This window comes from Salvelinus alpinus, chromosome 2 (assembly GCF_045679555.1).
Source record: "Salvelinus alpinus chromosome 2, SLU_Salpinus.1, whole genome shotgun sequence".
Classification (NCBI taxonomy): domain Eukaryota; kingdom Metazoa; phylum Chordata; class Actinopteri; order Salmoniformes; family Salmonidae; genus Salvelinus; species Salvelinus alpinus.
Window position 1 is genome coordinate 84,359,335 of NC_092087.1, and position 14,529 is coordinate 84,373,863.

General features: G+C 46.9%; 1 protein-coding gene across 2 annotated transcripts in view; it reads right to left on the minus strand.

Moving 5' to 3' along the window:
• LOC139567986 (interleukin-2 receptor subunit beta-like) overlaps positions 1 to 14,529 on the minus strand; it is a 28,686-nt gene that overhangs the window by 11,518 nt on the left and 2,639 nt on the right. For both annotated transcript variants that reach the window (XM_071389633.1, XM_071389632.1), the window contains exon 2: positions 2,205 to 2,307. In XM_071389633.1, coding sequence (XP_071245734.1) covers positions 2,205 to 2,277 — 73 coding nt within the window. In that variant the 5' untranslated portion in view covers positions 2,278 to 2,307. The remainder of the gene's footprint in view (positions 1 to 2,204; positions 2,308 to 14,529) is intronic.

Sequence of the window (14,529 nt, forward strand, 5' to 3'; positions counted from 1 at the left end):
ATCATAGACTGTTCTCTCTGCTACCGCATGGCAAGCCGTACCGGAGCGCCAAGTCTAGTCCAAGAGGCTTCTAAACAGTTCTACCCCGAAGCCATAAGACTCCTGAACATCTAATCAAATGGCTACCCAGACTATTTGCATTGCTGCCCCCCCCCCCCCCACCGCTGCTCTTATCCTCTATGGACAGTCACTTTAACAACTGTACCTTAATGTACATACTACCTCACTAACCGGTGCGCCACACATTGACTCTGTATCGGTACCACCCTGTATAGAGTCTCGCTATTGTTATTTTACTGCTGCTCTTTAATTACTTGTTACTTTTATCTCTTATTCTTACCCGTATTTTTTTTAAACTGCATTGTTGGTTAGGGGATCGTAAGTAAGCATTTCACTGCATTTCACTACACCTGTTGTATTCGGCACATGTGACTAATACAATTTGATTTGATTTGAATTACCTGGATTACTGCATAAATTGGTCATCAAATGTGATCTGATCTTCATCTAAGCCACAACAATAGACAAGCATAGTGTGCTTAAACTAATAATACACAAATTATTGTATTTTTCTTGTCTATATTGAATACATCATTCAAACATTCACAGTGTAGGTTGGGGAAAGCATGTGAACTCTTAGGCTAATGACTTCTCCAAAAGATAACTGGAGTCAGGAGTCAGCTAACCTGGAGTCCAATCAAATAGACGAGATTGGAGATGTTGGTTAGAGCTGCCTTGCCCTATAAAACACACTCACAAAATTTGAGTTTGCTATTCACAAGAAGCATTGCCTGATATGAACCATGCCTCGAACAAAAGAGATCTCAGATGACCTAAGATTAAGAATTGTTGACTTCCATAAAGCTGGAAAGGGTTATAAAAAGATCTCTGAAAGCCTTGCTGTTCATCAGTCCGGTAAGACAAATTGTCTATAAATGGAGAAAGTTCAGCACTGTTGCTACACTCCCTAGGGGTGGCCGTCCTGCAAAGATGACTGCAAGCGCACAGCGCAGAATGCTCAATGAGGTTAAGAAGAATCCTAGTGTGTCAGCTAAAGAATTACAGAAATCTCGGGAACATGCTAACATCTCTGTTGACGAGTTTACGATACGTAAAACACTAAACAAGAATGGTGTTCATGGGAGGACCCCACAGAAGAAGCCACTGCTGTCCAATAAAAACATTGCTGCACGTTTGAAGTTTGCAAAAGTGCACCTGGATGTTCCACAGCGCTACTGGCAAAATATTCTGTGGACAGATGAAACTACAGTTGAGTTGTTTGGAAGGAACACACAACACTATGTGTGGAGAGAAAAGGCACAGCACACCATCATCAAAACCTCATCCAAACTGTAAAGTATGGTGGAGGGAGCATCATGGTTTGGGGCTGCTTTGCTGCCTCAGGGCCTGGACAGCGTGCTATCATCGACAGAAAAATGAATTCCCAAGTTCATTAAGACATTTCGCAGGACAATATTAGGCTATCTGTCCGTCAGTTGAAGCGCAACAGAAGTTGGGTGATGCAACAGGACAACGACACCAAAACACAGAAGCAAATCAACAACAGAATGGCTTCAACAGAAGAAAATATGCCTTCTGGAGTGGCCCAGTCAGAGTCCTGACCTCAACCCGATTGAGATGCTGTGGAATGATCTCAAGAGAGCAGTTCACACCAGACATCCAAATAATATTGCTGAACTGAAATAGTTTTGTAAAGAGGAATATTCCAAAATTCCCCCTGACCGTTGTGCAGGTCTGATCTGCAACTACAGAAAATGTTTGGTTGAGGTTATTGCTGCCAAAGGCGGGTCAACCAGTTATTAAATCCAAGGGTTCACATACTTTTCCACCCTGCACTGTGAATGTTTGCATGGTGTGTTCAATAAAGACATGAGAACGTTATCAACCAAAACAAACAGCAAATGCATCCAACAAGTTTGTAGAGTCACAAGCTTGATATAATCATTGCGTGCTATGAATATACAACCTAATACTTAACTTTAATACACATATTAGTGAATTTATCCCAATACTTTTGGTCCCCTAAAATGGGTAGACTATGAACAAAAAGTGCTATAATTTCTAAAAAGGTTCACCCGATATGGATGTAAATACACTCAAATTAAAGCTGACAGTCTGCACTTTAACCTCATAGTCAATATACATGTCCTTGTAATGCATTGTGAAGGGTATTGATGACTTACAGGGCTGTGGTTGGCTGGAGCAGGTTAGTAGGGGGAGGAGCAGGATGACATAGAGACACCATAGAACCTCCATTATGACTTCTTCCCGGTCCTCTTTCTCATTCTAGAACACAGTAGGAGACATGACCTTAGCAACAGGTGACAGGTGGCTTAGTGTTCCAAATGGTACACTATTTCTTAATAGGGCACTACTTTTGACCAGGGCTCATTGGGCTCTGGTCAAAGGTAGAGAACTATGTAGGGAATAAGGTGCCATTTGGGATGGAAAACAGAAGGAACCATTTGGGAGGGAAAAAAGTGTATATGAATTTTCTGTCTATTTGCGTGGTGTGTTTTTCCCATGAAAGTGTTGTCAGTCGTGTTGTCAGTCGTGTCGTCAGTCGTATCAATGCCACACGCCTGCCAGTGGTGATTTTAGCATAACATCTTGGTGGGGCAAACTCAATCTTTTTTAACACATGCCAGTAAAGCCATTTTATTATTTTACTAGGCCTATGGGGTCTAAAAATCAAGGAAAATACAATCACGAGTATCCACTTTTATATACATTATACCGACACACAGGCAGAGCAAACAAAACAAGCCTCGCAATATCGACTGGAATTGCATACGTCTATTACTGAACTTTTTGTAGAAAAAAACTATTTGAATGAGACGAGTGTCACTGTCAAACATAGTTACAGACCCAACAACATTTTATAGTAAGTATCCCCTTCTCGTGAAGAAAAGCACATGAGCTAATTACAATACACAAAGTAAGCAAAACAATGAAATCATTCCAACATTGTCTAAAATTATGAATAAGATATTGTACTGAGATAAACCTATATAAGCAATATAGCAAATGGGATGTACAAACCATGGCATAAAGGAACGATGAGCGGATAAGAGGCAAGCAGTAATTTCGATTAAGATATTGTAACGAGCATTACCGAAGGTGGCTCCCTTTCCTGTTCGGGTGGCGCTCGGCGGTCGTCGTCGCCGGTCTACTAGCTGCCACCGATCCCTTTTTCCCTTTTCGTTTGGTTTTGTCTAATTGTTTTCACCTGTTCATTGTTTGGTTGTTAGGGTGGTGTTATTTAAGTTCGTTTAGCCCGCTTCTGTTTGTGCGGGCTTGTCTTTCTGTTTTTTGTATGAGGTGCTTTTGTGTTTATTGGGGTTTTCCACTGTACGGATTATTTTTCCAGAGTGTACTATATTGGAGTGTATTTTACGCCAATGTTTTGACGTTACCAGTTGTATTTTCTGGTTGGACATTAAAGTGTGGTTTTTCCCCGTATCTTTGCTCTCCGCGCCTGACTCCTCACCCATTTTCCTCATCGATCGTAACAGAAGCCCGCACCGACAAATGGAGTCAGCAGGAGCAGCGACCACCCCTCTCCCCACGATGGAGGAGAGAGTCCTTCATCATACGTCCATCCTCCACCGCATCGGATCAGCTATGGATCAAATGATGGAGAGGATGGATCGTTGGGAGAGGAGTGGTCTCCCTACTACCCCACCTACCCTCCCTCCTGCAACTATACCATTTCCTCCAGCGGGATCCGGTGCCAGCGCTTTGCGTATTACTCCTCCGAGTCAGTACGATGGAGCGCCGGCGGGGTGCCAGGGATTCCTGCTACAACTAGATCTGTACCTGGCCACCGTTCGACCAGCTCCATCGGACGAAGAGAGCGTGAGTGTCCTCGTCTCTTGCCTGGCGGGTAGAGCCCTAGAGTGGGCCAATGCGGTCTGGAACGGGCCCGACTCAGCAAGGGGCCACTACCCGGAGTTCACCCGCCGTTTTCGGGCCGTGTTCGATCACCCTCCAGATGGCCGAGCGGCGGGTGAGAGATTGTTCTATCTCCGGCAGGGGACGAGGAGCGCGCAGGACTTCGGGCTGGATTTCCGGGCCTTGGCTGCTGGAGCAGGGTGGAACGACAGGGCCCTGATAGACCATTACAGGTGTAGACTAAGAGAGGAGTTCCGCAGGGAGCTGGCTTGTCGGGACACTACGCTCAGCTTGGATGAGCTAATCGACCTGTCCATCCGGCTAGACCAACTGCTGGCTGCTCGCGGACGTTCTGAAAGGATCCTGTCAGTTCCACCTCCTGACCCTCCTACTCCCATCCCGATGGAGCTAGGAGGGGCAGCATCTAGGGAGATCGGAGGAGGAGGCTCCTCCTGTACCAGTTGTGGCCGGAGAGGGCACACTTCCAGTCGGTGCTGGAGGAGTCCATCTGGGAATCGAGAGGGCAGGCAGAACACTCCTCGGTCACCTCAGGTGAGTCAGCACCACACTCTCCCAGAGCTTCCTGTTGGTCACATGTTTTTGTTAATATGTTTCCTTACATTTTTTCCCTCTCTCCAGCATAAGGCGCTAGTCGATTCAGGCGCAGCTGGGAACTTTATAGATCGCAGACTCGCTCAGAAGTTGAGGATTCCGTTAGTTAAGGTAGACCGCCCCTTCCCTGTGCACTCCTTAGATAGTCGACCATTAGGGTCAGGGCTGGTCAGGGAGGCCACGATTCCTTTGGAGATGATTACGCAGGGGAATCATAAGGAGCGGATTAGTCTGTTCCTTATCGATTCACCTGCGTTTCCGGTGGTGTTGGGGATTCCCTGGCTGGCTATTCACAATCCGAAGATTTCGTGGAAACAGGGAGCTCTCCAGGGGTGGTCTGATGAGTGTTCAGGCAGGTGTGTAGGAGTTTCCATCGGTGCGACAACGGTGGAGAGTCCAGACCAGGTTTCCACCGTGCGCATTGCCGCTGAGTATGCCGATTTGGCTATCGCTTTCAGTAAAAAGAAGGCGACCCAATTACCACCCCATCGACAGGGGGATTGCGTGATAAACCTCCAGGTAAACGCTGCACTACCCAGGAGTCATGTGTATCCTTTGTCCCAGGAGGAGACGTTGGCTATGTAGACATATGTCACGGAAGCTCTGGGACAGGGATTCATTCGGCCCTCCATGTCACCCGTCTCCTCGAGTTTATTTTTTGTGAAGAAAAAGGATGGTGGTTTGCGTCCGTGTATTGATTATCGAGGTCTCAATTCCATCACGGTGGGTTTTAGTTACCCACTACCTCTCATCGCTACGGCGATGGAATCATTCCACGGAGCACGGTTCTTCACGAAACTGGACCTCAGGAGCGCGTATAATCTGGTGCGTATTCGGGGGGGAGATGAGTGGAAAACCGCGTTTAGGACCACATCGGGCCATTATGAGTACCTTGTCATGCCGTACGGGTTAAAGAATGCTCCAGCTGTCTTTCAATCCTTTGTTGACGAGATTCTCAGAGACCTGCACGGACAGGGTGTGGTGGTGTATATTGACGACATTTTGATCTACTCCGCTACACGCGCCGCGCATGTGTCTCTGGTGCGCAAGGTTCTTGGGCGACTGCTGGAGCATGACCTGTACGTGAAAGCGGAGAAATGTGAGTTTTCCAAACAAGCCGTTTCCTTCCTGGGTTATCGCATTTCCAGCTCGGGGGTGGTAATGGAGGGTGACCGCGTAAAAGCCGTGCGTAATTGGCCAACTCCGACCACGGTAAAAGAGGTGCAGCGGTTCTTAGGGTTTGCCAATTACTACCGGAGGTTTATCCGGGGTTTTGGTCAGGTAGCAGCTCCTATTACCTCACTGCTGAAGGGGGGGCCGGTGCGTTTGCAGTGGTCAGCAGAGGCGGACGGAGCCTTCTGTAGGTTGAAGGTGCTGTTTACCGAGGCGCCAGTGTTGGCGCATCCGGACCCTTCTTTGGCGTTCATAGTAGAGGTGGACGCATCCGAGGCTGGGGTTGGAGCGGTGCTTTCACAGCGCTCGGGTACGCCACCAAAGCTCCGCCCCTGTGCTTTTTTTCCCCGAAGAAGCTCGGGCCAGCGGAGCGGAATTATGATGTGGGGGATAGGGAGTTGTTGGCTATGGTTAAGGCCCTGAAGGTGTGGAGACACTGGCTTGAGGGGGCAAAGCATCCTTTCCTCATCTGGACTGACCACCGTAACCTGGAGTATATCCGATCAGCTAAGAGACTGAATCCGCGTCAGGCAAGGTGGGCCATGTATTTCACCAGATTTCGTTTTACGATCTCTTATAGACCAGGTTCCCTCAACACTAAGGCCGACGCGCTGTCTCGCCTCTATGACTCGGAGGACCGGTCCATCGATCCTACTCCCATCATTCCGGCGGCTAAGCTGGTGGCACCAGTAGTATGGGAGGTGGACGCGGACATAGAGCGGGCGTTAAGGGAGGAACCTTCGCCTCCACAGTGCCCGGAGGGTCGTAGGTACGTACCGCTCGCTGTTCGTGATCAATTGATTCGATGGGCTCATAGTTTACTCTCGTCAGGTCACCCGGGTATTTCGAGGACAGTGCGAGGTCTTAGGGGGAAGTACTGGTGGCACACCTTGGTGAGGGATGTGCGATTCTATGTCTCCTCCTGTTCGGTATGCGCCCAGAGTAAGGCTCCTAGGCACCTGCCTCGAGGGAAGTTACAACCCCTCCCCGTTCCACAACGGCCGTGGTCCCATCTTTCGGTGGATTTTTTGACTGACCTTCCCCCATCTCAGGGAAACACTACGATCCTGGTCGTTGTGGATCGGTTCTCTAAGTCCTGCCGTCTTATCCCGTTGCCCGGTCTCCCTACGGCCCTACAGACTGCGGAGGCTCTTTTCACCCATGTCTTCCGGCACTACGGGGTACCCGAGGATATCGTTTCTGATCGGGGTCCCCAGTTTACCTCCCGAGTGTGGAGGGCTTTTATGGAACGTCTGGGGGTCTCGGTCAGCCTTACCTCGGGGTATCACCCGGAGAGTAATGGGCAGGTGGAGAGAGTAAACCAAGAGGTGGGTACGTTTCTGCGGTCGTATTGCCAGGACCGACCAGGGGAGTGGGCAAGATACATTCCCTGGGCTGAAATGGCCCAGAATTCACTAAGCCACTCCTCTACCAACATGTCACTGTTTCAGTATCAGCCAGTCCTGGCACCATGGCATCAGAGTCAGACCGAGGCTCCTGCGGTGGAGGAGTGGGTTCAGCGCTCTAAGAAGACCTGGAGGGCCGTCCAGGAATCATTACGTCAAGCGAGTGAACGGCAGAAGAGGAGCGCTGACCGTCACCGCAGTGAGGCCCCCGTGTTTGCACTGGGGGACAGGGTCTGGCTCTCGACCCGAAACCTGGCCCTCCGCTTGCCCTGCCGAAAGCTGGGTCCGCAGTGTGTAGGGCCATTTAAAGTCCTGAGGAGAATAAACAAGGTTTGTTATAGATTATTACTTCCTTCGTATTATCGTATTAACCCCTCGTTTCATGTGTCTCTCCTCAGGCCGGTGGTAGCTGGTCCCATGCAGGAAGGTGAGGTGCCGGAGGTCCCTCCGCCCCCTCTGGACATCGAGGGGTCCCCGGCGTACACGATCCGGGCTATTCTGGACTCGAGGCGCCGGGTGAGGGGCCTGCAGTACCTCGTGGACTGGGAGGGGTACGGTCCGGAGGAGAGTTGCTGGGTCCCGGTGGGGGATATATTGGATCCATCTATGCTGAGAGAGTTTCATCGCCTCCATCCGGATCGCCCTGCGCCTCGGCCCCCGGGTCGTCCTCGAGGCCGGCGTCGGTGCGCTGCGGGAGCTGCGCGTCAGGAGGGGGGTACTGTAACGAGCATTACCGAAGGTGGCTCCCTTTCCTGTTCGGGTGGCGCTCGGCGGTCGTCGTCGCCGGTCTACTAGCTGCCACCGATCCCTTCTTCCCTTTCGTTTGGTTTTGTCTAATTGTTTTCACCTGTTCATTGTTTGGTTGTTAGGGTGGTGTTATTTAAGTTCGTTTAGCCCGCTTCTGTTTGTGCGGGCTTGTCTTTCTGTTTTTTGTATGAGGTGCTTTTGTGTTTATTGGGGTTTTCCACTGTACGGATTATTTTTCCAGAGTGTACTATATTGGAGTGTATTTTACGCCAATGTTTTGACGTTACCAGTTGTATTTTCTGGTTGGACATTAAAGTGTGGTTTTTCCCCGTATCTTTGCTCTCTGCGCCTGACTCCTCACCCATTTTCCTCATCGATCGTAACAGATATTAATGAGCGAGTAGTCAATAAAACTATTTGTTCAGCACTTTTGAAATGTACAGGGACAGAGTTCAGAACATCGGCCATTCTTACAGTGTTCTCCCTGTACACCAAGTCAGAACCTTAGGATAAATAATGGGGGCATATAAGCACACAATGAAAGCGCTTACAATATTCAATGATGACATTTCTCTAAAACAGGCTATAGGCTACATGTGCACCACCAAGTCAGAACAGTAGGCTAAGTTCTAAGGGGGAGAGGTACCAAATTCTTAGGATGAGGCCTTATGGGCTACTAACAGCTGACTATACGACATACGGTATTACATTCTTAGCTACTGTATACATATCTCCCTGGCATATTACATAATTTATCCAGCAGTATACAAGACATATTTTTGGTTTTGGACACAACCGTTGTTGTACTGTGCTCACTTGAATGTGGCGCAGTGGTCCTTCTTGTGGGAAAACTTTGTCATCAAAGTCAGGCATTCTCTGGATTTAGGCTGCTTTCAAGACAACTGGGAACTCGGAATAAAACAAACAATCATGACGTCAGTGTTCTTCAGGTCGGAGATCTAGAAAGAGGCCAGAGTTCCCGACTTGGAATTTCAGGTTGGATGACCGTTCAAAACGTATTTTTCCAGTCTGAGTCTGTTTTATTCCGAGTTGCCAGTTGTCTTGAATGTGGCAGAAATCATGCTGGATTGACTACATGACCAATGTATTCAACCTTTTCTGACCTATGGTGTTGCATGTGAATGTTAATCCATTTAAGCTTGGAAAAGAGAGCCTTTCAGACAGATGTTTTAAATCCTTAAACCCAGACTTGGACCACACACCCTCTCTACCGAATAGCAAGCAAGGAAAGCAAAAGAGTGATTGCTTTGCGACTCTTGCAGTTAGCCATTGATTCGTTCCAAACCACTCATTGTTGAATTAGCGATTTCCGACATGTTGTGCAATGTTTATGTCCAATGGCCGATGAGCACCAATACTTTTTATCTATAATTTGAAAAGGATTTGACAGGTGATTCATGATGATGACTGTTTGTCTAGCTTGCTAGCTAAGATTGTGAAAGTATGATGTTGACATCAGTCCAAACAAAGCTACAGTATATGTAACGTGATTTGACATCTTATCTGTGGCCAATGACCTTCAACCTTCTTGGAGGGGCAATTCTAATGTAAATCTATGGCAGCACCCAAGAGGGCTTGAACTACCTAGCTCTCCCTGTAGATTCGGCAGTGACGTAGTGTCCCAACGAGTGACAGAACATTGAACCAATCAAGGCGCAACTAGAGAAAATTACCAATGCCTATGCTCTGTGCTTTTGCTGGCTGCTCCTACACCACAGAAAGCACTGAGCTAGGCTGGAACACCTGCATATTGGAGCTGCCTTACTCAAGAAAGAGGCCATGTTTGTATGCAGATTTATTAACTCAAGGAAAACATTTCTTTTTACATTGTTTGCAAACTGATATGGGATACAAATGAATGCAAAAATAACATGCAAAAAAAAAGCTATTTAAAAAAAAAGTAGATACCGTATGTATATGTACAGTTGAAGTCAGAAGTTTACATACACTTAGGTTGGAGTCATTAAAACTCGTTTTTCAACCACTCCACAAATTTCTTGTGAACAAACTATAGTTTTAGGACATGTACTTTGTGTATGACACAAGTCATTTTTCCAACAATTGTTTACAGACAGATTATTTACTTATATCACAATTCCAGTGGTCAGAAGTTTACATACACTAAGTTGACTGTGCCTTTAAACAGCTTGAAAAATTCCAGAAAATTATGTCATGGCTTTAGAAGCTTCTGATAAGCTAATTGACATCATGTACCTGTGGATGTATTTCAAGGCCTACCTTCCAACTCAGTGCCTCTTTGCTTGACATCATGGGAAAATCAAAACAAAATCAGCCAAGACCTCAGAAGAAAAACTGTAGACCTCCACAAGTCTGAATCATTCTTGGGAGCAATTTCCAAACGCCTGAAGGTAGCACATTCACCTGTACAAACAATAGTACACAAGTATAAACACCATGGGACCACGCAGCCCTACCACCATATCGCTCAGGAAGGAGACTCGTTCTGTCTCCTAGAGATGAACGTACTTTGTGAAAAGTGCAAATCAATCCCAGAACAACAGCAAAGGACCTTGTGAAGATGCTGGAGGAAACAGGTACAAAGTATCTATATCCACAGTAAAACGAGTCCTATCTCGACATAACCTGAAAGGCCGCTCAGCAAGGAAGAAGCCACTGCTCCAAAACCGCAATAAAAAAGCCACAGTACGGTTTGCAACTGCACATGGGGAAAAATATCGTACTTTTTGGAGAAATGTCCTCTGGTCTGATGAAACAAAAATAGAACTGTTTGGCCATAATGACCATCGTTATGTTTGGAGGAAAAAGGGAACGCTTGCAAGCCGAAGAACACCATCCAAACCATGAAGCACGGGGTGGCAGCATCATGTTGTGGAGGTGCTTTGCTGCAGGAGGGTCTGGTGCACTTCACAAAATAGATGACATCATGAGGAACGAAAATTATGTGGATATATTGAAGCAACATCTCAAGACAAAGCTTGGTCACAAATGGGTTTTCTAAATGGACAATGACCCCAAGCATACTTCCAAAGTTGTGGCAAAATGGCTTAAGGACAACAAAGTCAAGGTATTGGAGTGGCCATCACAAAGCTCAGTCCTCAATCCTATAGAAAATTTGTCGGCAGAACTGAAAAAGCGTGTGCGAGCAAGGAGGCCTACAAACCTGACTCAGTTACACCAGCTCTGTCAAGAGGAATAGGTCAAAATTCCCCCAAATTATTGTGGGAAGCTTGTGGAAGGCTACCCAAAACGTTTGATCCAAGTTAAACAATTTAAAGGCAATGCTACCAAATACTAATTGAGTGTATGTAAACTTCTGACCCACTGGGAATATGATGAAAGAAATAAAAGCTGAAACAAATCATTCTCTCTACTATTATTCTGACATTTCACATTCTTAAAATGAAGTGGTGATCTTAACTGACCTAAGACAGGGAATTCTTACTAGGATTAAATGTCAGGAATTGTGAAAAACTTGGTTTAAATGTATTTGGCTAAGGTGCATGTAAACTTCTGACTTCAACTGTATATATGCTTCCATAGCTATACATTTGACCTCATTTCAACCAGCATGTTAAATGTACAACCAGAGGGGGGAAAAAAAACTCTAGACCACCTTTACTCCACACACAGAGACGCCTACAAAGCTCTCCCTCGCCCTCCACTTGGCAAACCTGACCATAATTCCATCCTCCTGATTCCTGCTTACAAGAAAAAATTGAAGCAGGAAGCACCAGTGACTTGGTCAATAAAAAAGTTATCAGATGAAGCAGATGCTGAGATACAGGACTGTTTTGCTAGCACAGACTGGAATATGTTACGGGATTCTTCCGATGGCATTGAGTAGTACACCACTTCAGTCACTGGCTTCATCAATAAGTGCATCAATGACGTCGTTGATGGTGTTGGAGTCATGACTCTAACCCGGAAGCTTATAAGAAATCCCGCTATGCCCTCTGACAAACCATCAAACGGGCAAAGCGTCAATACAGGACTAAGATCGAATCGTACTACACCGGCTCCGACACTTATCGGATGTGGCAGGGCTTGCAAACTATAACAGACTTCAAAGCGAAGCACAGTCGAGACCTGCCCAGACTAAACACCTCCCTCTGCAACTGGATCCTGGACTTCCTGACGGGCAGCCCCCATGTGGTAAGGGTAGGTAACAACACATCCGCCACGCTGATCCTCAACACGGGGGCCCCTCAAGGGTGCATGCTCAGTCCCCTACTGTACTCCCTGTTCACTCATGACTGCACGATCAGGCATGACTCCAACACCATCAAGTTTGCCGATGACACAACAGTGGTATGCCTGATCACCGACAACGATGAGACAACCTATAGGGAAGAGGTCAGAGACCTGACTGTTTGGTGCAAGGACAACAACCTCTCCCTCAACGTAATCAAGACAAAGGAGATGATTGTGGACTACAGGAAAAGGAGGACCGAGCACGTCCCCATTCTCATCGACAGGGCTGTATTGGAGCAGGTTGAGAGCTTCAAGTTTCTTGGCGTCCACATCACCAACAAACTATTATGGCCCAAGTACACCAAGAAGGCACGACGTAAAGAGGGTCTACAGCTGCACCATTGAGAGCATCTTGACGGGTTGCACCACTGCCTGGTATGGAAACTGCTCGGCCATCGACCGCAAGGCACTACAGAGGGCAGTGAGAACGGCCCAGTACGTCACTGGGGCCAAGCTTCCTGCCATCCAGGACCTCTATACCAGGTGTTGTCAGAGGAAGGCCCTAGAAATTGTCAAAGACTCTAGCCACCCCAGTCATAGACTGTTCTCTCTGCTACCACACGGCAAGCGGTACCAGAACGCCAAGTCTAGGTCCAAGAGGCTTCCAAACAGCTTCCATCCCCAAGCCATCAAATAGCTACCCAGACTATTTGCACTGCCCCCCCCCCCCCTCTTCACGCTGCTGCTACTCTCTGTTACTATCTATCCATAGTCACTTTAATAACTCTACCTACATGTACAAATTACCTTGAATAACCGGTGCTCACGCACATTGACTCTGTACCTGTACCCCCTGTATTTAGCCTCACTATTGTTATTTTGCTGCTGCTCTTTAATTATTTGTTACTTTTATTTCTTATTTTTTTAGGTATTTTTCTTAAAACTGCATTGTAGGTTAACGTCTTGTAAGTAAGCATTTCACTGTAGGGTCTACCTACACCTGTTGTATTCAGCGCATGTGACAAATACATTTTCATTTGGTGGGCAGTGTGCGGTTTGCTACCATTCTCTCATGTCTTGGTATTTAGTAAAATGTCACTGTGGTTGGAGACACTGATGTTATGTTCAGCCTGTGAAGATGTGAAGTTTCCACTCCTCTGTTATGTAAACAACCATCGAACAGGTACACGATGTGTTGAGAGGGTGAAGAAGAAGAAGATCGTGATGATGATAATGAATGACCTGGATGATATGTTAATGCAGGCTGGAACAAAAGCATGCACACCCTGTGTGGCTATAATGCTTCTACAAGGAATACCAGTACTGCGTAACATTGGTCATTCCTTTGAACTGTTTGTAACAAATTGATAGGTGGTTGAATGTTGCGCAAGAGCGAAATGTTTATATCAGAAGAGGATGGCTCATAATAATACCTGGAATGGAGTTCATGGAAGGGTATCAAATACATGTAATCAATGTGTTTGATGTGTTTGATACTCTTCCATTAATTCTGTTCCAGCCATTACTTTGAGTCCGTCCTCCGATTTAAAGTGCCACCAGCCACCACTGGTTTATGTACATTGTTAGCTGTGAAGCCTTGTGATGTCGTGTTCACTGTCAAATGTACCAACAGTCCCGTGTGTCCCAATTCAGGGCTTTCCTGTCCTAACCTGGTAGCCTGGTCCCAGATCAGGGCTTTCCAGCCCTAACCTGGTAGCCTGGTCCCAGATCAGGGCTTTCCAGCCTTAACCTGATAGCCTGGTACCAGATCTGTTTGCGCTCTTGTTTGACATGACAGGGAGTTGGCATGATAACACAAACAGTCTGGCACTCAGGCTACCGTCCAGGGCCTGTATTCATAAAGCCTCTCAGAGTAGGAGTGCTGATCTAGGATCAGTTCTGCCTTTAAGGTCACAGTTACAAAAACAGGGGGTGGGGATCTGATCCGAGATCAGCACTCCTACTCTGAGATTCTTTATGAATACTGACCCTGATGGTCTTTGTCCCTCTTATTGGTCTCTGGGTCAGACATTAGGAAGTTCCCTTCAGTGAAGTGAAACAGCACAGCAGACATTATCAACCTCTGAGAGAACAGTTTAAAGGTCAGTATCGCAGAGAACACACACAACACATGCCCACGCAAGCACGAACGCAAGTGCATTCTTAACGCACACACACTCACAAAGCACATAATCCATGCACACACACACACACACACACACACACACACACAAAGGAAGTGCAGGTAAGAAAACCACAATGTCCTCGTTTCCCAGAATGTTTACAAGCTGTTTCCAATAACAAACAAACCGCAAACCACTAACACCCCCGTCCCCTCCTCCTCTCTTCTCTACCTCTCTTCTCAGCCTCTCCCAAACTAACACCCCCTCTATTCTTCTTCTTATCATGTACACCTCTCATCCTCTCACCCCCCCTTCCTCCTCTCTTTTTTTGGTTCTACACTATACTCAAAGAAAAATAG